This window comes from Ischnura elegans, chromosome X (assembly GCF_921293095.1).
Source record: "Ischnura elegans chromosome X, ioIscEleg1.1, whole genome shotgun sequence".
NCBI lineage: Eukaryota > Metazoa > Arthropoda > Insecta > Odonata > Coenagrionidae > Ischnura > Ischnura elegans.
Genome location: NC_060259.1, coordinates 27,115,865 through 27,140,173, shown reverse-complemented (window position 1 = coordinate 27,140,173; position 24,309 = coordinate 27,115,865). Strand labels below are relative to the sequence as shown.

Sequence of the window (24,309 nt, the reverse complement as noted above, 5' to 3'; positions counted from 1 at the left end):
ATCTCACTAATGGTACACAACTGTTGTACTTCAGTTCACAGCTGTGATACTCCAATTCACTTTAAAAACAGTAAAATTGATGAAATGCTCTTCAACTACGTATAAAAATACCTTTTCAAAATACCAATCATGTTTGAAACTGGTACATATGTAAGATTCATTCTCAGCTTTCCATTAGGTTAACAAGGCATATTAGAATATAAAAGGCACTGCCATTATTCAACAAATAATAAAAAGGGCTTTTTTACAATATAGAAAAAACAATTCCTCTTCCTCTTCATCATACTTAGAGGATTACACATTAATCTGAATAAAATTTTTAAGAAATTCATACAAATATATGTCAATATATACATATCACAAAGTACAAGGATACAAAATATTTTATATTTGATTCATCTTGATGAGCAAAGATGAAACATTGACACAAAAATTTGATATACAACCAAGGCAAGTGAAAATATCACTTAGTTACCAACATAAATATTTCAATTAGAAACTAAACACAATGAACATACAAATAAGATCCATGCTTGCAATATCAGATTGAGTTGACAGCAGGTAAGAAATGAGATTATAATTACATTCAAAGTGAACGCTAAAAGTATAAGAAAATAGAGGGGAGATACAGTGTAAGACCATCACCACTAAACAGTGGCGGATTCAAGATAAGGATTAGGGGGGGATAAGTGGGAGGTAAACTCGCAGCAGTAGTGGGGGTCGGAACAAAATTACTATTCTATCTAGTGTAAGTTGGTTACCCAAGGATGGGTCTATAGCCCCCATAGCCCTTATCTGGATCTACCACTGGATTGTATTATCCCAATTGCGTGTAAAATAGGCCCTAAGTTTAGAGCTAATTTGTTTTCTAAATTTGTTAAAGTAGGTAAATATATCGCAAAATATAACTAAATATGTACTTTGGTACAAAGTGACAACCCCCAAAAATTTTGTTTTTGTCATGAGTGTGTTTCGACTCAGTGGGGGCGGGCCTCACCCTCCCCCCACATAGATCCGCCACTGCCACCTAGAGAAAAGGCCTGAGGGCTGAAGTCTTGGAATCACATCACCATCTGGAGGCCGAAGCTTCAATGCCAACTGGCTGCTAACAGGGGTTTGAGATCATGCTCCAAAAAGGGACTAAGCAAATAGAAGTGTTAAGTGGACGAGTACTGGTGAATATTCCTGTTTTTTTTTTTCAATTAATTACAGCTTATTTTGGAATGGTACATGATTTCTGTTTTCCCAAATGCCGGAGTAAAATTCTATGGATAAGAAATAAATATTGCTTCATAAGATTACAGGAAGATTACATATATATATTAAGATTACATAAGATTACAATATCAGGAAGAAATGGATGAAGAGAATTTCTTGAAATGATTGTTAACCCAGTGTTCAACGGTGAGTAATACTTCATCTAAAGATATGATTTATATAAGTTATGCCATCAAGTCATTAGTGCATGAGCTTGCCATCTGATTGCCCATTATATATGTATTGTTTTTAAGATTGATCACTTCATCACTTGCCATAATAAAAGAAAATGATCATTCACAAGCTTAAGATCAGCTTACTCTCCTTTAGCACCACATCTATAGCATTATTTATTCATTACAAAAATCACGAATAACTATTGCTGGCAGAGGAAAAGAATTTGTACTGCACGTTTTAATCACAACTATTGTGACTTCGGATGCTGATGCTGTCTTTCTTAACTAATGTCTATACTATCCACCAAAATTCTCCATGGTGAGTTATTTTTTCACTCTCCTGCAGTGATTATATTAATGAGCGTGCAGTAGATGAACGTACATCTTTAGAACTTGCACTTGGAAATAATAATTTTTAACATGAATAAATTTTAGAAGTTGATTAATTTTCTATTTCAGTAAGTGAAAATTATTCCTAAATAATATTTAATCACTGATTTTTGTCTTATTATCCTTATATAGTATATTGCAGATGAAATTACTTATATATTTGAAGTTCATTCCACTTATTTTTATATATTTTATACGGGGAAACAGAAACTTGGTTTTAATGATTACAATATCAGTTGCTCTGGAAGATCACCGATGCTAAAAGCTAAAGTGAACGGAAATGATACAGACAAAACTGCACCTCACCCAATTTAACTTTATGTTCATCTACAAATATAAATTGTGCATTTCATTGATCGTTCACACTACGTTCTTTTTACGCCGGTTAGCCCCGACCATGGTTACAAAACGAGGTGTGAACGCAAGTTACCGTTAACCGTGGTTGGGATTCTGACCCTATTCCGACCATGGTTGGCGGTAGTTTATGCGTGTGTTAACGCAAGTTGGTTAAGCTGGTTAGAAAAAGAAGAAGGCGAAGCAGCAACAAAGTGGGATAGGAGGAAAGAAAACAGAAAGTAAAGCATTCGAAGAGGAGACAGCCGTTATTGTTGAATTATATTCGTCAGAATTAATTCTAAGGAAAGTGTTATAGATTCATTCCGTAATTTGTTGTATATTATGCATTTTAAACCTGATTTAAGTTATGCGATATACTACATAGTTCGTAGTGAATTAGCCATTAGCTCGCATTGTATTGTAACGGACAGATTGAATAATCTATATAAATATTTTGCTAGAAATATGTAAAATGTGCGAAACTACCTTAATAAAAATCCGAAGGTCACAATGATTTTAATGTTTTGGTAAGAGTTCTTTGTCCCAGTTTGAAAAAGATCACTCATGTTCATCCTTGAACAAAAGTTCTTCCCATATCAATATAAAATATCAGGCTAACGGCTAGTTAGATATAACTACAGAAAATAAATTTAGAAACGTCGGGTGATACTACATATCACAAAAAATACCATGTTCTCTCTCTTATTTCATAAGTTAAATTTCAACAATCCAGTCACATTTCTGCAAGTTATTTGTTCACCATTTAATTGAAGTAAAATAAAGTAAAATAGTTTTAATTTACAGTAAAGCATCAGATTGGATCATGTCCTTTGTCAAAATCAGAAAACATACAGTAAACTCTTGATTTTACGAAGCAGGATTTTACGAAGTTTTCGATTATAGGAAGTGATATTGCGGTCCCGGCGAAAAGCCTATGGTAAATACATGGCGCTATTCGATTATACGAAGTTTCGATTATACGAAATGTTTTGAATTTACGAACCTCGGCTCGGTCCCTAGGAGCAAATGGCATTCGTTTATACGAACTACGGCGAAAAATTTGTCAACAAAACTAGTTATGCCGGCCTAAGTAGCTAAAAAATAAGCGCTTCCGACTGTGGTCCATCAAAAGTGCAAAATCGTAAATGATAATGCAACTTTGGAAAGAAATGGGTCGCCAAAAACCTCACTGTGGGAATTTAGGGGAAGTAGGAGTTCAGTAAAAATATCGCGGCTGACATTATGCCCCTATTTACGTGCCTGTTCGTAAACATAGCATCGACAATAATTCGTAGTTTAACATGTCAGGAAGGTCACTCAGGGTATTTCTTACACTCCTACTTAAACCCTACGTAACTGAATCATACTACGAATATGTCACAAGTCCTTAAAAATACTCAAATTTCAACGTTCTTGCGGGTTAATAATCTATAATAATAACCTCGTGACAACACTTTTCTCATCAACAGTTGGAAATATGAGGAAGGAAGAGAATTAATGCACTCGATGATAGAGGAAATATATTTCATTTTAGACGCTAACATTATATTTCGGAGGGGGGGAGGTCGGGGAAAATACTGCGGTTGTCAGCGACGAGAGATGGGGAGAAGTAGTAAGGATATCGCTGATGATATCATATTTTATACACGAGCCTTTATTGAGGGAGAAATGGCTCCTCTATTGCTAATTCGAATGGGGATTTGATGATTCTGTGCATTAAGTTTTCGCCCAAGCATATTGGTATCTATCCACAAGGGGGCTGTCTTTCGTCCTGAAAGCGCTGAATCGTACGGGATGGGCTTGTGCTAAATTCACGAGGGTGCGAAGGGCTTCAGTCTGTGCCTTGCGAGTGCGTAAGCAACAATCAGTGCTTCTCTGGATCTACAATAGTAACGTTTTCTTTGTGAGTGTGTTTGAAATTTGGGAATATGGAGCCTTCACAGCTAAAACGAAAAAGAAGAGTATTACCTTTATAAATAAAAATGAAAATTATATAAGAGGTGGAGGCGAAGAGATTAACTAAAAGGGAGATAGCGGAAAAGTTTGGAATCCCACAGTCGACTTTGTCGACAATTCTAGCAAACAGCGGCAAACTACAAGAAAAAGTCGGGTCGGGTGTTTTGCTGAAAAGGAAATATCTGAGCTGCGCCAAGTTCGCGGAGGTTGAAGAGGAGCTATACACTTTCTTTTGTAAGTGCTGTGAGCAAAATCTTCCAATTAGTGGACCAATATTACAAGAAAAGGCCGAATACATAGCCTTACAAAAGAAAATTGACGATTTTAAATGTTCTGACGGGTGGTTGACTAATTTTAAATCAAGATTCAACATTGTATCTCTGAAGTGGGGAAGAAGGCTCTGTTAATACTGAAATTATTGATAAATGGCACATCGATAACGATGATATACTTCAAGAATATAGTCCCAGAGATCGCTACAATGTTGATGAAACTGGGCTATTTTTTAATGCATTATCTGACGCAACCCTGGGTTTCAAAGGGCAAAGGTGCCATGGGGGAAAAAGAGTAAAGTGCGTGTTACTGTGGGGCTGTGCGTCAACCAAACGGGCACGGACAAAATCAAGCCCGTTGTCATTGGGAAATTTGAAAGGCCACGGTGCTTAAAACATGTAAAATTGGAAGCCCTACCAGTTTTTTACCATGCAAATAGAACAGCTGGATTACCCGAGAAATTTTCCAGCAAACGGTTATACGTCTACAGAGAAAAATTGCTGGAGAGAACCGCAAAATTGTTTTAATAATGGATAATGCCACCGTCCATAAATACGTGGAAGATCACAAATTGGCTAATGTTCGAGTCCTTTTTTTACCCCCGAACTCGACTAGCAAGTCCCAGCCCTTGGACCAAGGCATTATCCAGAATTTTAAAGTCCTGTACCGGAAGAAGCTTGTGCGGTATTACTTGCGATGGATCGGTATGTATACATTCATCTATTTTGCTCATGTGCGTTTGGATATCGATTTAAATATTTTTATTCATGATTATCATTTTTTCAAATCTATTTGCTACTTTTAGAAATGGGAACAGAAATGAATAACATCCCGAAATGGACGTTGATACATGCAATCCGCGCCATAGCCGAGTCCTGGAGAGAGATTTCCTCCACTACCATCGCAAATTGCTGAAAATCGGCTGGATTCCCTCCGATAGCGCATCATGAGGATGTTCCCGAGGTTGGTATTTGATACAACTAACCTAATAGTAATTTTACTGCTTTAATATCACGGCTCTGGTTGAATCGTTACGTTATACCTTCAGGAAGCTGCGGCAGATAAAATCGCGGAGGAGATTAGTGGCTTAAAAGAAGATTTTAAAAAATATTTGGAAAAAGCAGGAGGAGCACAGTGTGCAACATCAAGCGATTATAATGCGCTAGATGATGATCTCCAGGCTTGCCACGATTCGACGCCGGTGCCTGTGTCGGAAGAAGCAGCGGCCAGGACTAGTCAGAATAGCAGTGACGACGATGATGAAAGTGAGGAAGTAATTCCACCTAATAAAAAAGAAGTATACGCTGCCTTCCAAACATTAAGACATTTTGATCTGGCTAACGATTTGGACCCCCAATTTAATTACCACTTATGCAAGTTAGAAACCATGGTGGAAGCGGCGATGGAGAAGGGAAAAAAGCAAAAAAAAAAAACTTATTTTTTTTGGGTAATATCTTTTCGTGTATATATTGGCCTTTGTGAATAAACAACTTAAATATCTTAAGTATTGGGCTCTATCAACCACCAACTTATTTTTCAGGCTACTCGTAATGAAGACGCACTTCCAAGTCTAACCATAAACTTTCTTCTCACGCGCTTCCCCGTTCTCCCATGCTGAGAGTTCTTTCTTTCCAAAGCCTTTGTTTACTCCCTCCTACCGCCTTTGGCTGATCTTGCTGACACCCACCTTACGCATCCCAAACCCCTCCTTCCCCAGCATTTCCCATTCACTCCCTTCCTAAGGTCACGGAGCTTGCGTGCGTCGTAACAAAATAAGGCCCCCAAACGTAGTCTGAGGCAGAGCTGAAGGACCTTTCCCCACCCTTCTTTCTCCTGCCCCCTTCACCTCTCCTTATGCTGACCACACTTCTTTCCTCAGGAAATCCCCATCCCACTCCTATTCACCCCACCCACTGGGAATGTTCTCCGACTGTGGAGAAGGGCATGGTTCATCTTTACCCGCAACGGGGGTTAGTTTTTAACCGGAGAGAGGCTGGAGAAGTATCTTCCATTGTCAGGGAAATGGTGCAGTGCTTATAAAATTGTCTCTCTTCTTCTCTGCTGACTTTAAAATTGAAATTTAATTATTTTCTTTGCGCTTTCCACTCTATATTTATTTACGATTATGGCACGCCTATTTTTTAGTGCTAAAACTAAGAAAATCTTTGCTCTATGTCAATGATCCTTTGCATAACTTTCAATACGGCGGAAAAAGAAACACTAAAACTAAATGAGGTGAAGGTACAGGTTTTTGCGTATCATTTTTGGGAATTCACGCAAGTGAACCAATACTTCACCACGTTGAGAAATGATAAAACGTCTGTTGTAGGAAAACAATCAATATGGATCACGTTTCTCTCTCTATTTCTCCGATACTATAAGATGTTTCTCCTGTCGTTTTCCGGTTGGAACCTTGCTCCTGTCGGCATAAAAGGAGAGAAATATACTATATGAACAGGTCACCTCACACCCGGTATGAAGAATATGGTCCTGATGAAGAATTAAGTCTTTTATGGCAACGTCTGCAAAGATGATAGAACACAGTAGTCGGACGGAGAACTCAAACAGAATTTACTTCAAATATTCGCCAGAAGATAATCACATCCTACGTTATTTATGATCTTAATTGAATCTCAGTGAAAATAGAGCACATTCTGCTGAAAATACGAAGTAACTCGAAATATTAACTTATGAAGGTTATTTTGGAAACGGGCTAAGGCCCTTGTTTTTTTTTTTTTTCTCGTCACTTAGCGATAGAGGGCGACATAAATGGCGGTTAGGCCGGCTGCCGCTATAATTCCGTGGGTGTCAGAAACAAATATCTATCTTTAGCATACTTAATAGTTGCTATTCGCTCCTAACCACAAATTTATAACATTTAATTCTTATAATAAACATTGCAATTCATATTTTGATTACGTTTTCTAAACTGGTCGGGAATTTCTTATGCGATCGTTGATGTTGAAGTATGAACAAGAAATGGGAATTTTATGGTGGTATAATTATTTAACGATTTTTCACATCATAAATCGATAACAAAAAGCCTTTTCTATGAATTATACCGAGAATAGCCACCGAAAACATTTAAATAAGACCACTAAAGACAAAAAACGGCGGAAGAAACAAAAGCTAACATTTTTTTCGTGACTCATGAAAAAGGTTTGAATTTACGAAACTTGATTTTACGAAGTGCCAATTTTCCGGTCCCACTGACTTCATAAAATCAAGAGTTTACTGTAATTGCTAAGACTGTAATGCAGCGAAAAGTGTATCTCGATCCCATATCACCACAAGTATGTCTCATAATTGAGGCTCAAGTCTCAAGATTAGGTCCTCGATTTTCTTCACCTATATCAATGATTTGTCAACACATCGGAATCAAGGGCAAGTAGACATATGTTGTTGATATCAACCTAATTATCACAAATAGTCGCTTTAATTCGTATTAAATAGAGCAGTAGAAAAATGCAAGCCACACTATCGATGAAATGATTAGTTGGACGAACACATTTGAATTACCTTCTACGTAGCAAGGAACAATGCTTGACGACGCTGGAATGCAATTTTTATTTCATAAGCAGCTCATTATATGCACATACGTTGAAAATCATTGCAATTAACACAAGAACTTTTCCCTACACATTCTCTATTTCCTTCCAACAGGTTATTCGCTCTCGTAGATTCATTTTTAACTTGCACTTACTTTACCACTCATCAGATGTCGCCAGTGTCTAACCATGGTAAGTGTGAACGCACGCTGGTTCTGACGTCATCTTACGCTGGTTAAGAATAATGGTAGTGTGAACGGGGCATGAGAGTATTGTAAGGCAAAATTGGCCAGAATCATTAACTATAAGAAAAATTCATGCTAGGCTTTATGCTGTGTAGAAGTATTGAGGACTGAGTTCGAATTCCATGTAAGAGGGGCCTAAGTTGGGATCTGTGGATGGCCTCCAGATGATGACATCACACGCCAGCCCTCAGGCCTTGTCTCCAGGTGGTGTTGGTAGGGGGAAGAACATTAAACCAATTATTCAAGAGAAGAAACTGCATACAAAAAATCCTCACAGCATAACAAGGAAGAAAAAAATTATTTTAAATTATACTTCAGGAATGTGAGCAACCTATTTCGCTTCATTACATCTGAATGTAGTGAGTAATTGCCAGATTGCCAATTTTCACTCAAATTATTGTAAATACTTTTCATATTTATTAATTACGTACATAATAACAGTACATCATTTTTTTAATATCATGAATGATATTTTAATAAAACTGTAATTCAAATGTGAACAAGTGAATATATGATGCTATAAAATGCTAAACCATATATTCTAAACTGCTTAATTCAGCAATAACTATTTTTTGGATGATGAAGGTAAAATGGATCAACCAAATAATTAATGAGGAAGTGCTGAGTAGTGTGGGAGAAAAGATAACTCTTCTAAAAACTTTAGAGAGATGACAGGATAGCTTAGTTGGCCACATTATGAAACACGATGCCCTGATGAAAACAATCATAGACGGGCAGGTGGAAGGGAAGAAAGTCAAGGGACTTCCCTGAATGAGCTACATAGATTAAAATGGAGGTAAAAGAGAAGAAGTCAGTCCGTATGAAAAGGCTATCAAATAGGAGAGAGGAATGGAGAGCTGCATTAAACCAATCTTAGAATTGTTGACTATTTTTTTAAACGAAATGAAAAAAGAAAATGAAATTTTTCTGAAATTCATTCAAGTTTTAACAAAATTATTCCTTACCGATTCATGGGATATTAGTTCTCAGTTAATTACATGGGCTACTATCACTTTTCCTTTCATTTCAATGCCTTATTTGAGCCAGTTTCAAGACAAATTTACAAAAATCCCAACAGGACTAAACTACAAAGTAAATTAGCCCAATATTTATGTTTTCTCAGAACATATGTTGAGTTACCACTTTCGAATTTCAGAGACTAGATAAAGAAGGGTAGATGACGATTTCAGAAGTCAAAATATGCCAGCATTTAAATATGATGTGGCAGAGAGAGACATACACAATAAATACCTAAAAAGAGAAGTAAGAATGACAAGAAAAGATAATTGGGGTGAGCACCTAAATATTCTAAATTTGTACACTTATAGCTAAAATATAAATGTAAATGTGAGTAGAGTTTATAAAATGAATTTTTTTGGCCATCAGATCAAAATCAACAAATTAGAAGAAAATACAAATGGTGAACACTTCCACCTAAAACTTAAAATTTCAGACTAGAACATGAGCTTTGATAAGTCTAAAAATTTATCTTTTTTTATGTATATGTGTATTTAACATAAACATCCAATGCACTTTATTTAAATTTAAACATATACTCATACATGAAAACACAATATCTTTACACATACATTAAGTACTAATGATATTTGTGACTGAATACCTTTGTGTGTGTATGTGTATCATATAAATGTAAATTAAATTCATTAAATTATGTAAATGCATGTATGTAATTATTCATATATTCATTAGCATGCATGAATTTGTATCTTCTTGAGATAAATAACTAACATAAATATCAGAAATTACAAAGCAAGAAATGCTAATTCAAAAAAGGAAGAGTATTTACATAAAATGATCTTATAAAAAAGGTATGTTAAAAGGTCTCTAGGATAGCATCATGCCTTATTCACAACATGCAACCTCTCTTATTTTTACAATCCAAATAAAGTGCATTGAAGACACATAAAACAATCAGTCTACACTAAGTCAGGGGAAGTCATTCAACAAATTTCTCACTGTTGAACACCTTTTTCTAAAACAATAAATGCATTTCTTTCTAGTGGAATTACTATATGGATGTACTCTCACAGTTCTACAGTGCTTGCATTCTGACTCGGATGGAATGTTTTTAAAAAAAATTCCACTTGGAGAATCTTCAATCATGGCATTTCTGCAAACTTCAGCAGATGAGTCGAAGCATTCACTGATTTCCCATGATTCATTTACCCTGAAATAATCAGCAGAAATATGTTAATCAATAGTAAATTCTATGACAATCTCCTTCATCTTCATGGTAAAAGTAAATCAATGTGAACTCACAACAAAAAAGAAAATTCTTAAGTTGGCAGGGAGAGATTCCAGAATAAGAAGCATTTGTTTTATTCCTTTTTATGTCATATGCTTTGTCTCGGTATGAAATAAATTTCTTACATCATAATGAGCTGATGTTGATCATGAGTGAGATCTTTCATAAGTGATATAGCGACCAAAAAAATGAAGTGTGGCATAGCAAGGGCGTACCCAGAATCAAAACTAAGGGGGGGCAAAACTAGCCGTGGTCGTTCAAGTTGTAACTTTTTTAACAGAAAAGGTTAATGAAACCAAAATTGTAAGGAAATTATGACAGCAATTTATTAGTTTCTATACTTATTTCCTTGAAAAAAATAGTGATTTTTATTCTAGTTCCATGTCTTATACTAATATGATTTCCCTTCAAAAGGAAAATTTGCTCATAACTTTTGTTTTGAACTAAATTTATTTTTGCTTCTGAGGGGGGGGGCAGCTGTCCCCCCCCCCCCCCCCCCCCCCCCGCTTGGTACCGCCCAGGTGGCATATCACAAGTGACACAAGAGAGGTGATGATATTCATGAAGTATGCTCATTGAACAGTACTCAAAGGTCATCACTCATATTCTGTAATGAATAAAGATTACAGTATTTGACAGTATACAAGACGCACCTTTTTTAAAAAACAATAGCTAAAATAACCCACTTGCATCCCATATGTGATATGGAAAATATCCCCATACCACACTCAATCTACCACCATAAAAAGTATATATTTAAACCCAATCCGGAAGCAGCCCAATCACCTTTGAAGAAGCGACCACTAGGGGTCGTGAAATGCTGGGAGATAACCTGTACCATGCAGTTAGACCCGAAAAAGTTTTATTCTTGTGAGCGTTTTGAAAAATGTCAATCACAACTATGAAATGACATTGTTGATGCCCATTTGCTGATCCTTGTGGATTGAATAAAAAACTGGGCTTCAGAAGTACAGCAAAGGAGAGTTCAAAGGTTTTACTTTTTCCCAGAATGGGTCCAATGAAGATGAATCTCATCCTGTTCTGGAAAGAGCTATAGGACAATTATCACTCCAGTGAGAGAAACCTTCTGGTGAAACATGCTTACATAGTCAATTGTTCAAATAATTATTTGGAAGGAAGGATATTAAAGGCAGATGGTGGAGGAAGTCTGAGATAAAATGGAAAAGTATGTAAATTTATATTCCTAACGAAATTAAAGATTGAATACATACTACTGACAACTCACCTTTCAGGAGTCATTCGGTTTTCCTCAGAATGCTTCATTGGTGTTGAAGTGACAACGTGTTTATTTTCACTGATATTCCTGGGATGCTCATCTGCGTAGAAATATAGAGAGAGGATATAAAAAATATATGACAAGGAATATTTGTTCGATTCTAGGGTGATATAATAATAATATTACGCTATTGGGGAACCTATCTCGAAAATTAAGGCTAAAAATGGAAGGATGCTAACCGAGAGAGGTACAGAGTAGATGGAAGGAATATGTGGAGGATCTGTATGACGGAAGGAACAGGCCAGAAAGATTGACTTCAGAAGAGGAAAGTGCAGTGGAGGAGGATAATCTTGGGCTGGGGATTTTAGATGCGGAAATCGAGAGAGCCCTTCTTGATACGAAGGCTAGGAAAGCAGTGGGTGAGGACAATATCCCATGTGAGCTGTGGAAGAATCTAGGGAGGGATAGTAAGAAAAGGTTTTTCAAGCTAGTATGCAGGATCTACGAGGAGGGATGTTGGGCGGAGGATTTTGTGAAGACAGTTTTAATTCTGCTACCAAGAAAGAAGAAACTGTTGAATGCAGAGATTATAGGACTACTAGCCTAATATTGCATGTGGCAAAAGTGGTACTGAGGGTATAGGACAGACAAATGGAGGCGAGGGCATGCAAGTATTTGGGCGATGATCAGTTTGGTTTTAGAAAAGGAAAGTCAACTCCTGATGCAAAAGCGATAATGAGGTTCCTGGTGGAGAGGAACCTAGAATATGACCAGGACATGTATGCATGCTTCGTGGATTTTGAAAAAGCATTTGATAGAGTGAACTGGGTAAAGTTAATGGATATTCCCAAAAAAATTGGTGTAGATTGGAGGGATAGGCGACAGATTTGTAATCTGTACATGGCCCAGACTGCACAAGTGAGGGTAGCGGACGGTGAATCTGGTTGGGCAACCATTGGCCGAGGTGTAAGGTAAGGCTGTCCTCTATAGCCACTGCTCTTTAACGTGTACACTCAGGAGATGATAAGGGAAGCATGGGATGAATTAGAAGCTGGAGTAAAAGTGAGAGTAATGATGTTCAAATCAGTGAGATTCGCAGATGATCAAGGATTGATTAGCCAGTCAGCGAGAGGGCTTCAGGCTCTAGAGGATGCGTTATACAAGCGTTGCGAGGAGTATGGGATGAGGATTAATCAAAAGAAGACCAAGGTAATGCGGTTTAGTAAAGCATCACAAGCGAGGAATGTGAAACTTAAGGTAAAGGTGGGTGATGAAAAACTTGAGCAGGTAGAGCAATTCAACTATTTAGGCAGCACATTAGAGGAAAACGGATACAGCAGTAAGGACATCAGGAAGAGAATTGCATTAGCAAAGGAGGTGTTCATGAACAGAAAGGAGCTTCTGAGAGGTTTGCTATGTAAGAGTGTAAAGAAAAGGTTAGTGAAGAGTCTAATCTGAGTGTAGTGCTTTACAGTGCAGAAACGTGGACACTTAGGAAGGAGGATGAGATAAGACTCAAGTCATTTGAGATGTGGGCATGGCAAAGAATTGAGAAGGTGAAGTGGACGGAGAGCAGGAGGAACAACAAAGTGCTGGACATGGTGGGTGAGGAGAGACAGCTTATAGATGAGATACGGAGGAAACAAAAGGTATGGATTGATTGAGTACTTAGCGGGGATGTTGAAAAGTGTTAGAGGGAAAAATGTTAGGTAAACAAGGGAGAGGAAGGAAAAGAATAGAATTTTTAGATAGACTGAAAGGGAGTAGGTCTTATTGTGCATTGAAGAGGGAAGTGCATGACGTAAGGGGAGGCTCCCAGAATTCTTCTTAAGCACTCCATGGAAACCTACCTTAATTGCTAGAATACTCTAATAATAATTATTATTATTATCAAAATTATAGTTGAAATTTGATAAAAATGGCAGTTCATCAAAAGTTATACATACAATAAGGCAGCATTGAAAGTGGTAAGGATTTTATAGAAGGCCAAAATTAAATTTTTATCACATTTACCTAGAAGATTGAAGTGTACAACCCAACCATAGGTTACAGGCTACTTTCTATTTCATTGGATTTGGGTTTTCTTCATAATAATGAATAATTTAAAATCCAAAATATTTCTTGGTAAATTAGCACTACTCCTTCAAGGAGACACTACTCAAGATCTAAATAAATACAAACCTAAAATATCCAGAGCATCAGGGACAAGAGCAGGGCAGCCTTGGTTCATTGGGCGTAGTTTCACAAGAGCAGCCATCAACATATCATAGCCAACTTTTCCAAAGAATGTAAGGAATGACATGAATAACTTCCCCGATGAAGCCTGTCAACAATTCATACCAAAGAGAGCAATATTCAATTTCAAAACAGATTCATTACTTATTTAGTTGTAACACGAAATCAATGATATAAGGACATACTTCATTCAATGCCCTGGATACATGCCTAAAGTGTCATACGTATCAAATTTTAAAATGATATCGAATTTTTAAAAATATTGGTATTTTGCGTACAAAACGGACATTTGGTGAATGTGAGTGAGAGGTACCATAAGTTACAGGTTACTTTCTGCTAGAAAACAGCTTTTGTTTTTGAAATTTTTCATTCCAAATGAAAGAGGAAGTTAACTTTCATATAAACTGTCACTTTTGGAAAATAAGAGAGGAAATAAGCAATGAAAATTCATTAAAATCTGAAAAATCTAAGTTTTCCGCATTCATTTCACTTTAGAATGTTCCATATTTATTCCTTAGCTATACCTACAATTAATATTGTCCTTAACCAAATATACCTTCTCCTTGTGCTAATCAATCAAGAAAGTGCACCAGCAACACAATGTACAAATCTGAGGACTACCAAATGCTTCAATTATAATGGTCAATATGGGTTTTTAAGCAGTAAACTCGAGGCAAAAATCAAAAATAATGCAAGGCAATTAAAATACCAAACTTTGCAGGCACAAAACTATTTTGCATGCTTTCGATTTACAGCAAAAGTCAGTGATCTATTTCGTCATGGCTGTGCCTTTGATGTAGAACAGTCGTCTATCGGTAGGTCTCTACTCTAAAGCCGATGTCCCACGGTCAAATTTGCATCAAAATGTTTGTCCAAATATTTTGATGCAAATATTTTGATACAACTGGACTGGGGGTGTCCCACGATGCATCTCATTTTGATCAAAAACAGACGAAAGACGATATTTATGTAAACAATTAGGAAACTTGTGGAGGTGGAGGATTCTTTCTTTTTTAGCAGGCGAAATTGTCTGAACAGGCCTCTTGAACATTAAAGATGCGATAAAAAGAAAACAGAAGGAATGCTGAACTTGGCCTTGGCTGGAAAGGGGATATGAAAGCGTTGGAATAAGCATGCTAAACATGTTGGAGAAGGAGTTGGTTGCCGATGTTCCCGTATATTATCGATAATAATTGACGACAAGTGAGGATATTCTCATGTCCCTTATCAGCAAAGTTGAGGGCAGAATAAAACGCCAGGATGCAAACGTGAGGCAGTTTATTCCCGCGAGGAAAATGTTATTAATTAATGATGGACATTGTGGTTGAGGAGATGTTATGAATAGTGCTGTAAGCGTGCATTTCAATCACATTTTTATCTCCTAATCTAGCAGTTTCTAAAATAAGGTCCTTATCCTATAATCATAGTAATAGAAACGGGCAGCTGTAGTGTTCCACAGGTACAATCGTCAGTTTATATTAGTCATTTCTCCAGCTGCTCGCTCTCATTGTATGCCGTCCACAAAGCGTATAAAATTCGGCCTCGATACCTTAAGTAAATCTTTTATTATTTCCAAAACATCCCTCCTGGTATAGTGATTCTAAAGATCGCTTCCTTTCTATTAAAGATCAACTAATTATTACGGATTTCCTAGTTGAGAGCTTCCATCGCCTATCACTAAGACAAATTTTTGCTCATACAGTAAACTCTTGATTTTACGAAGTCAGTGGGACCGGAAAATTGGCACTTCGTAAAATCGAGTTTCGTAAATTCAAACCTTTTTCATAAGTCACGAAAAAAATGTTCGCTTTTGTTTCTTCCGCCGTTTTTTTTTGTCTTTAGTGGTCTTATTTAAATGTTTTCGGTGGTTATTCTCGGTATAATTCATAGAAAAGGCTTTTTGCTATCGATTTATGATGTGAAAAATCGTTAAATAATTATACCACCATAAAATTCCCATTTCTTGTTCATACTTCAACATCAACGATCGCTAAAGAAATTCCCGACCAGTTTAGAAAACGTAATCAAATAATGAATTGCAATGTTTATTATAAGAATTAACAGTAATAAATTTGTGGTTAGGAGCCAATAGCTACTATTAAGTATGCAAAAGATAGATATTTGTTTCTGACACCCACGGAATTTTAGCGGCAGCCGGCCTAACCGCCATTTATGTCGCCCTCTATCGCTCAGTGACGAGAAAAAAAGAAAAACAAGGGTCTTAGCCCGTTTCCAAAATAACCTTCGTAAGTTAATATTTCGAGTTACTTCGTATTTTCAGCAGAATGTGCTCTATTTTCACTGAGATTCAATTACGATCATAAATAACGTAGGATGTGATTATCTTCTGGCAAATATTTGAAGTAAATTCTGTTTGAGTTCTCCGTCCGACTACTGTGTTCCATCATCTTCGCAGACGTTGCCATAAAAGACTTAATTCTTCATCAGGACTGTATTCTTCATACCGGGTGTGAGGTGACCTGTTCATATAGTATGTTTCTCTCCTTTTATGCCGACAGGAGCAAGGTTCCAACCGGAAAACGACAGGAGAAACATCTTACAGTATCGGAGAAATATAGATAGAAACGTTATTATCCACATTGATTGTTTTCCTACAAGAGACGTTTTATCATTTCTCAACGTGGTTAAGTATTGGTTCGCTAGCGTGAATTCCCAAAAAATGACACGCAAAAACCTGTACCGTCACCTCATTTAGTTTTCGTGTTCCTTTCTCCGCCGTATTGAAAGTTAGGCAAAGGATCATTGATATAGAGAAAAGATTTTCTTAGTTTTAGCACTAAAAAATAGTCGCGCCATAATCGTAAATAAATATAGTGTGGAAAGAGCAAAGAAATTATTTTCAATTGAAAAGTCAGCTGAGAAGAAGAGAGACAATTATAAGCGCGGCACCATTTTCCCGATAGTGGAAGATACTTCTTCCGCCTCTCTCCGGTTAATAACTTCACCCCGTTGCAGGTAAAGATGAACCATGCCCTTCTCCACAATCGGGGAATGTTCCCAGTGGGTGGGGTGAATAAGAGTGGGATGGGGATTGCCTGAGGGAAGAAGTGTGGTCAGCACAAGGACTGGTGAAGGGGGTAGGACAAAGAAGGGTGGGGAAATGGCCTTCAGCTCTGCCTCAGTCTACTTTTGGGGGCCGTATTTTTTTGCGACGCACACAAGCTCAGTCTCCTTAGGGAGGGAGTGAATGGGAAATGCTGGGGAAGGAGGGGTTTGGGATGCGTAAGGTGGGTGTCAGCAAGATCAGCCAAAGGCGGCAGGAGGGAAGGGACGGCTTTGGAAAGACAGAACCCCAGCATGGGAGAACGGGGAAGCGCGTGAGAAGAAAGTTCATGGTTAGACTTGGAAGTGCGTCTTCATTACGAGAAGCCTGAAATATAAATTGGCGGTAAATAGAGCCCAGTACTTAAGATATTTAAGTTGTTCATTCACAAAGGCCAATATATACACGAAAAGATATTATGGCGCGGATTGCATGTATCAACGTCCATTTCGGGATGTTATTAATTTCTGTTCCCATTTATAAAAGTAGCAAATAGATTTGAAAGAATGATAATCATGAATAAAAATATCTAAATCGATATCCAAACGCACATGAGCAAAATAGATGAATGTATACATACCGATCCATCGCAAGTAATACCGCTCAAGCTTCTTCCGGTATAGGACTTTAAAATCCTGGATAATGCCTTGGTCCAAGGGCTGGGACTTGCTAGTCGAGTTCGGGGGTAAAAAGAGGACTCGAACATTAGCCAATTTTAGATCTTCCACGTATTTATGAACGGTGGCATTATCCATTATTAAAAAAATTTTGCTGTTCTCTCCAGCAATTTTTCTCTGTAGACGTATAACCGTTTGCTGTAAAATTTCTCGGGTCATCCAGCTGTTTTTATTTGCATGGTAAAAAACGGGGAGGGCTTCCAATTTTACATGTTTTAAGCACCGTGGCCTTTCAAATTTCCCAATGACAACGGGCTTATTTTGTCCGTGCCCGTTTGGTTGACGCACAGCCCCACAGTAACACGCACTTTACTCTTTTTCCCCCCATGGCACCTTTGCCCTTTGAAACCCAGGGTTGCGTCAGGTAATGCATTAAAAAATAGCCCAGTTTCAGGGGCCAGCGAGGGTGAGCTCGTCGAGGAAAGGGTCCCGGATTAGGGACCCTTCGAAGTGCTTCGGCGAAAAGTAGTCAAGTAGTCTTCGAAGTACGTTCACAGCAGTGCAAAGGGTTAATTACGGGTGTACGAAATACTCCGCGCGACCTTCCTGACATGTTAAACTACGAATTATTGTCGATGCTATGTTTACGAACAGGCACGTAAATAGGGGCATAATGTCAGCCGCGATATTTTAACTGAACTCCTACTCCCCCAAAATTCCCACAGTGAGGTTTTTGGCGACCCATTTCTCTCCAAAGTTGCATTATCATTTACGATTTCGCACTTTTGATGGACCACAGTTGGAAGCGCTGATTTTTTAGCTACTTACGCCGGCGTAACTAGTTTTGTTGACAAATTTTTCGCCGTAGTTCGTATAAACGAATGCCATTTGCTCCTAGGGACCGAGCCGAGGTTCGTAAATTCAAAAAATTTCGTATAATCGAAACTTCGTATAATCGAATAGCGCCATGTATTTAGCATAGGCTTTTCACCGGGACCGCAATATCACTTCGTATAATCGAAAACTTCGTAAAATCCTGCTTCGTAAAATCAAGAGTTTACTGTATTTACCTTTAGGGCCACACCAGGCGATGAAATAGACGATCACGAACGTATAAATATATTTGAAATAATGTTTTGTGAGTTCACTTCGTGGTATGGTGATATTATAAATTTAAAACTAAACCTTTTAGTATTCCATACAATACTAATGAAAAAACTCAACCGGTTTCGATCTTTTCAGGTCCTTATCTAGAGGTTTACGATTAAGATAACGACCTTAAAAGGTGGAAACCGGTTGGGTTTTTAATGCATACTGTGTGGAATACAACAAAGTTTATTTTTGTGTTCATAATATACATAATTATTAATTAAAATACTCATGCAGACAATAAATAAGTTTAAACTACTTGGGCTGTGTGTCAGCGCTTGGCGATGGTTTTTTGTCAAAGGCCCTGTGATTGGTTGGTTTCATCCAATTGGATGAAAATTTAGAACCTGTCCTATCATTTGTACAAATCAGTGATTTGTACAAACGATAGGACCAAAAGCCAGTTGGACAAAATTTTGACCGTGGGACAGGGTGCGCGTCAGTTGCATCAAATTTTGATGCAAATATTTTGATGCAAATTTGACCGTGGGACATCGGCTTAAGGAGAGTAAAAAAGAAAGGCAAATACTATCACTGATTTTATAGACCTTTCGTGATTATGTTCACAACTCCGGTGATCGTCTTTCTTAATCAAAAGTAGTTATGCATAGATGGCAATTGCCGTATCTTTGTGGTTTTGGTATCCTTTAGCGGCAAATTTGAACCAAGAATGATATTCAAGTACTCAAAGGAGGCTGAAAAATTACTGAGAGGGAGGAGGGAAGCGATAATTAGATTCGCTATGTTTTCAGTTTCACGCTCAACAGCACGTCATGTGAATGATTCATTTTTGCAACTCACTGAGATGAATGAAGAATATAACTTTCTATTACTCCAGTCAGGAATTTCCAAAATGACCAACATATACTTAAATACACAATTTTGAAAATGAACAGGATATATAGCCGCATTATTTCCTAGGCACTCCTGGGGAAGGACAAAAGTCGACCTTTGATTGCCTCGAAAGCTTCTTATATCATTACCATCTAGCGGATGGCGATATGAAATGTTGCGGGGCTCCAACTACACAGTCATATGCGAATACCATACGGAACTTATGAAGTAAATACGTGGGAACATGATTTGAAACAACATGGTTTGTAAATGGTAAATTTTTACAACAATGTATTTTACTTTAAACTAAAATAAAACATTAAAAATGTATAATAGTAATGGTTTACTTTCAAAAAAGCATTGTATTGGTCATGCAGAGAAAGCTTACAGCAAATTGATGGAATCAAAAAAATTGAAGAAAAATGTGTATTCTTCTTCATCGACTTATATTGCTTCCTAGCTAAGGCTTCCTCGGAGTATTACTTTGGAAGGACCTAGCCAATCGGGCTCTCTACTGTGAATTGCCAAATGTGCGGGAAAAAATGTGAGTTCGCTGTAGAGAACCCAATAGACCATTGCAGTGTTTCAAATCATTTGTTTTGTTTTCGATATTCAGGACGCTAAAAATACTTCACAAAATAATGCAGTTTAACTGTCAAAATTATATCCAGTACTTATTATTATTTATTGTTAGCAACTAAAATTGAAATGAACTTTAGAATAAGAAAGGGTTTGTTGCAATTTGAAAAATAGAATTTGCGGGTATTGGTGTATTGCCGGTTGCATACTTACATTGTTTCGCCATGGCGGACTGAAATCTATTGGAAATTAAAATAAAAAATTCCGTCACCCGGAACACCCAAGATTTTGTCGGCCGCATGGAATGTGTTAAAAAGTTTTTGAAATTATTGACTATTTCAAGAGTCGTGATACTTTGTTTATTTATTATTTTTACTAATTTGCCTTTAGTTTTTGGGCTTTATCTTGTGATTTCACAAGAAATCTTTGCAAAAACTAGTCTTAAACTATGAAAGGAATGTAATAATAATACATTAAGTGGAAAAATTTATATATATAGATATTGTTTCCAAATACATTTTCCTAACATACATCCTCCACAACTTTGCTAGTTATTTTTATCAAAGGCCTTTGTTAACACTGCCAATTAAAGCAAAAATTGATGTCGGAGTCATAATATGCTGAATAAAAAACTGAAATAATTTCTAGAGTTGAATTGAGAGAATCAGTGCCAAGTGATAGCAAGTCGATTTGCTGGACAGCGTCCAAAGGGGCCAAAAATGAAGCCTAAGGAAATGGTTATAAATAAATCATGAAATTGATGAAAAATCCCAAAATAATAATGAGCATAAATTACTTTTTTCCACAATTCCAAATTCAGTCGGATCCGGATTTAACGTCTTCGCATTTAACGTTTTTCCACATTTAGCGTTTAATTTTTGGGGTCCCGATTCACTCCTTATTAGGACAATGTAAAAATTATCCGTGTTTAGTGTTTCCGCATTTTGCGTTTTTCCACATTTATGGTCGTAAAAATTTGTCCCGCTCAAGATTATTTTGCTCGATTTAAAGTTTTTTCATGACGGTTCATCCAAACCTTCGAATTTATGCTCATCAACAAGAAGAGTCTCATGAAAGTTTACCACGAGTCTAACAAGAGTCAATAGAATCTACCGGGGAACGCTTCTTCAACTACTTTCTTCCGCGAATGCAGCGCTAAGACCTTCAACTCGCAAGCTGGGTGATTTGTCTTCTCGTAATGTTTCGCTTCCCTTCTGATCCAATCACCAGACACTTTTTGTATCAGATCCTGGAGCTAAGTCATCCCTTGATAACCTCTAACTACCTTATCCTTCACCATAACTCGGACGAAATTGCCAAACTCCAGAGGCACTGACAATTTTTCAGATGAAATCCAGTTCTATTGAAGATTAAACCTTTTCACTTAACAGAGTTTAGCTAATCGTTATTCAAGGGCCAACCAAATTTTATTAAAAGCTGCCGAGAAACATGGTGAGTCGGAGTCAAGGTGATCAGCGCGCCGCGTAAGCAACTTCTCCCGGCTCCATTCAACCTGCATGAGGCCGCGGATATATGACAACGAATCTGGTGTTACCATCGAGTTGAATCACCATCGACTCGTATGCATACTAGAAAGAAGATTCTCCTTTTTTGGATAGGAATGGAAGTATGTAAGAATACCCCGCTGTCATTAGGGCAACACTGACTACCGTTAGGGAAACCAGATTTCCTGTTCCTCGACAAATCGATTATCATTCTACGAAGAGAATGATCCAGAGATTTTTCTCAAGATATCAACCAAGTTCTACTGAGAGTTCTACCAAGCAGTACAGGTGCTAAAAAAAATTAAATTTCTGGGTTGTTACTTCAGCTCTCCTACAGTTTACAACTAAATGCACAATTGCACAAATGCATGAGAAAATTACCTGAAACAAGGACCAGACAATCCAAAAGGAGCAGACATTCTCATCAACTTATTTATTGGTACGATGAGTTTCGAGCTGATATATCACTGTACTTGAGAATGCACCTCAGCATTGAACCACGTCGTACCAATAAATAATTTCCAGTGAAAAGTCACCAAGGTTGTGCATTTTTCATTTTAAGCCTTTAGTTAACAGCTATAATAATAATAATAATAATAATAACTATATATTATAGTATTTCCTAATAGGTGTCCAAGGTACATTTATGACTTTCCCAAAAAAGAATTCTTCAAATTGGATGAAAAGTCATAGCACGGCTTATGATACTTGATACATTTGGTAAAGCATATGTACATTTATAGAACAAATAGAAATATACAAAATGGCAAGATATGTTGCCCCAGGGTAAAATTTGGCCATTCCCTTAAAAGTTGCAGGGAAAATTTATCAGCTGAAAAGTGCAAACATTTACCAGTTGAAAACAGAATTCTTGTGTCAGTGATGCTAAGTTATGGCTCAAATTTAAGTAACTGTATATCCAACATTAGAACATTCTAAAAAAATTACCAAAGTTTCTAATAGTTGGTTGATTTTCCTTTTCAATAAAATTCTTCGAATTTGAGAATGCTGCAGTATCATGTCAACAGTAGGTCTTTTTTCAGGATCTGGGTCCATCATCCATTTTATAAGCTCAAACAAGTCCTTGGAAATAGCTGAAAGTAAAAAATAACAAGCATCAATTAACTGATTTGGATTTTACAAAGATTATGCACAGGGTGTTCATGGCAATTAGACTTAACACAGAGCAAACTTGTCAAGTGAAGTGAGTGAAATGTCACATAACCCATATTTTGAGAGACTACATGAGACCATCAAATAACATATAATTTGAAATATCCATGAATTAACATTGACTTTTTAATGCTAAATATCCTTACGGTAACGCAGAAACTAGTAGCGCAACACTCCCATGGGATGCTGACACATCTCTCAATAGAGTATGTGCACGTTTTTGGGAAGTGATCTTAAAAAAAATTTAAACCTCATTTAGGCTGGATTCCGAGTCTGAGAATAGAGAGGTACTTTTTAAGTGAGATATTAATTATTAAAATTAGCAAAATTAATGATGCGCTGAAACACCAGTCGGGCATATTCTCAAGGCTTGACGTCATTTTTTTCGATGTGTTCTCAGGCATACCTAGTTCTTTAGGGTGAGCCCCTCTACAGCGTACACTGAGTTTGGAAAGAAGCCAAACACAGTGATGCTAATATTTTCCAAATCGGATGTGAAATAAGCTCATTATTACATAACACAAGTCGGGACTACTTTTTGGAAATGCACCGCGCGCAGGTATTCCTCGCTTAATGGATAGTCATAACAAGGCAGTTGTACCTTGAAAACCTATAAACTTATGCTGTGAAGAAATGTAAAATGAGCCAATTTTTAAATTGTGCAAACAAATGCTTCGAGAAGCATATTGAACCGAATGAATGAAAAGTAATCGTCTGATCTAACTATCAAACATTTGATTTCCAGCCCGAAAGATTTCCATCATACAGGGTTCCCACTCCACCTAAATAATGAAATTCACTGTTTTTTTCCAGGTTTTCAAGGTTTTTTTCCAAGTTTTCACTTTTTTTCAGGTTTTCACGGTCTCAATGTCGTAAAATTCATGGTCCGTTTATAAGTCAACAATAGGACAATCACCGGCCGTATATTAACTAAAAATTAACGTACGCGACATACGCCGTGAATGTAAATGCAGCAATGAAAAGTGATAACTGTTATGACGTCAACGTTTGGAAAATTCAGGGCCAACTAATGGCCTAACCCAACCGCGCTCTTGCCCGGATGCCGAATACCATGGCCACCTTTAATATGCGAATGCTCTTAGGACCTTCTTCCGTCTCAACACCGGAAATCCTTTTTTAATTCCTTGCCGAGAGATTGTTTTTTGCGCACGTTGTTATTACCGCACAGTAACCAAATTTCCCTCGATCTATCGTTTTTCAGAGGGATGGGCGAAAAAAACGATGAATGCGGGAAAACGATCGATGCTCGATGATTGATGGGAATGTTTGGATAGGTTGCCTATGTCCCAGTAAACGCAGGATTTTGACGCGTAACTATGATATTTGTTAGAGGATTCAAAGAAGATTTTAGCCAATTACAGGAATACTAGTACTTTATCGAGACACTTAGGCCATATTGTTGATTCAAATAATATCTCTTTCAAATATCCTAAAGGAACACGCCACCT

At 37.2% G+C, this 24,309-nt stretch overlaps 1 protein-coding gene across 3 annotated transcripts in view; it reads right to left on the bottom strand.

The window, feature by feature from the left end:
* Positions 1-8,170: 8,170 nt before the first annotated feature.
* LOC124170498 (membrane-associated tyrosine- and threonine-specific cdc2-inhibitory kinase) overlaps positions 8,171-24,309 on the bottom strand; it is a 48,520-nt gene continuing 32,381 nt past the window's right edge. For all 3 annotated transcript variants that reach the window (XM_046549259.1, XM_046549261.1, XM_046549258.1), the window contains exons 7-10: positions 22,616-22,761; positions 13,866-14,007; positions 11,694-11,784; positions 8,171-10,369 (exon numbers count right to left, since the gene is read on the bottom strand). In XM_046549259.1, the coding sequence (XP_046405215.1) occupies positions 10,129-10,369; positions 11,694-11,784; positions 13,866-14,007; positions 22,616-22,761 (620 nt within the window). In that variant the 3' untranslated portion in view covers positions 8,171-10,128. The remainder of the gene's footprint in view (positions 10,370-11,693; positions 11,785-13,865; positions 14,008-22,615; positions 22,762-24,309) is intronic.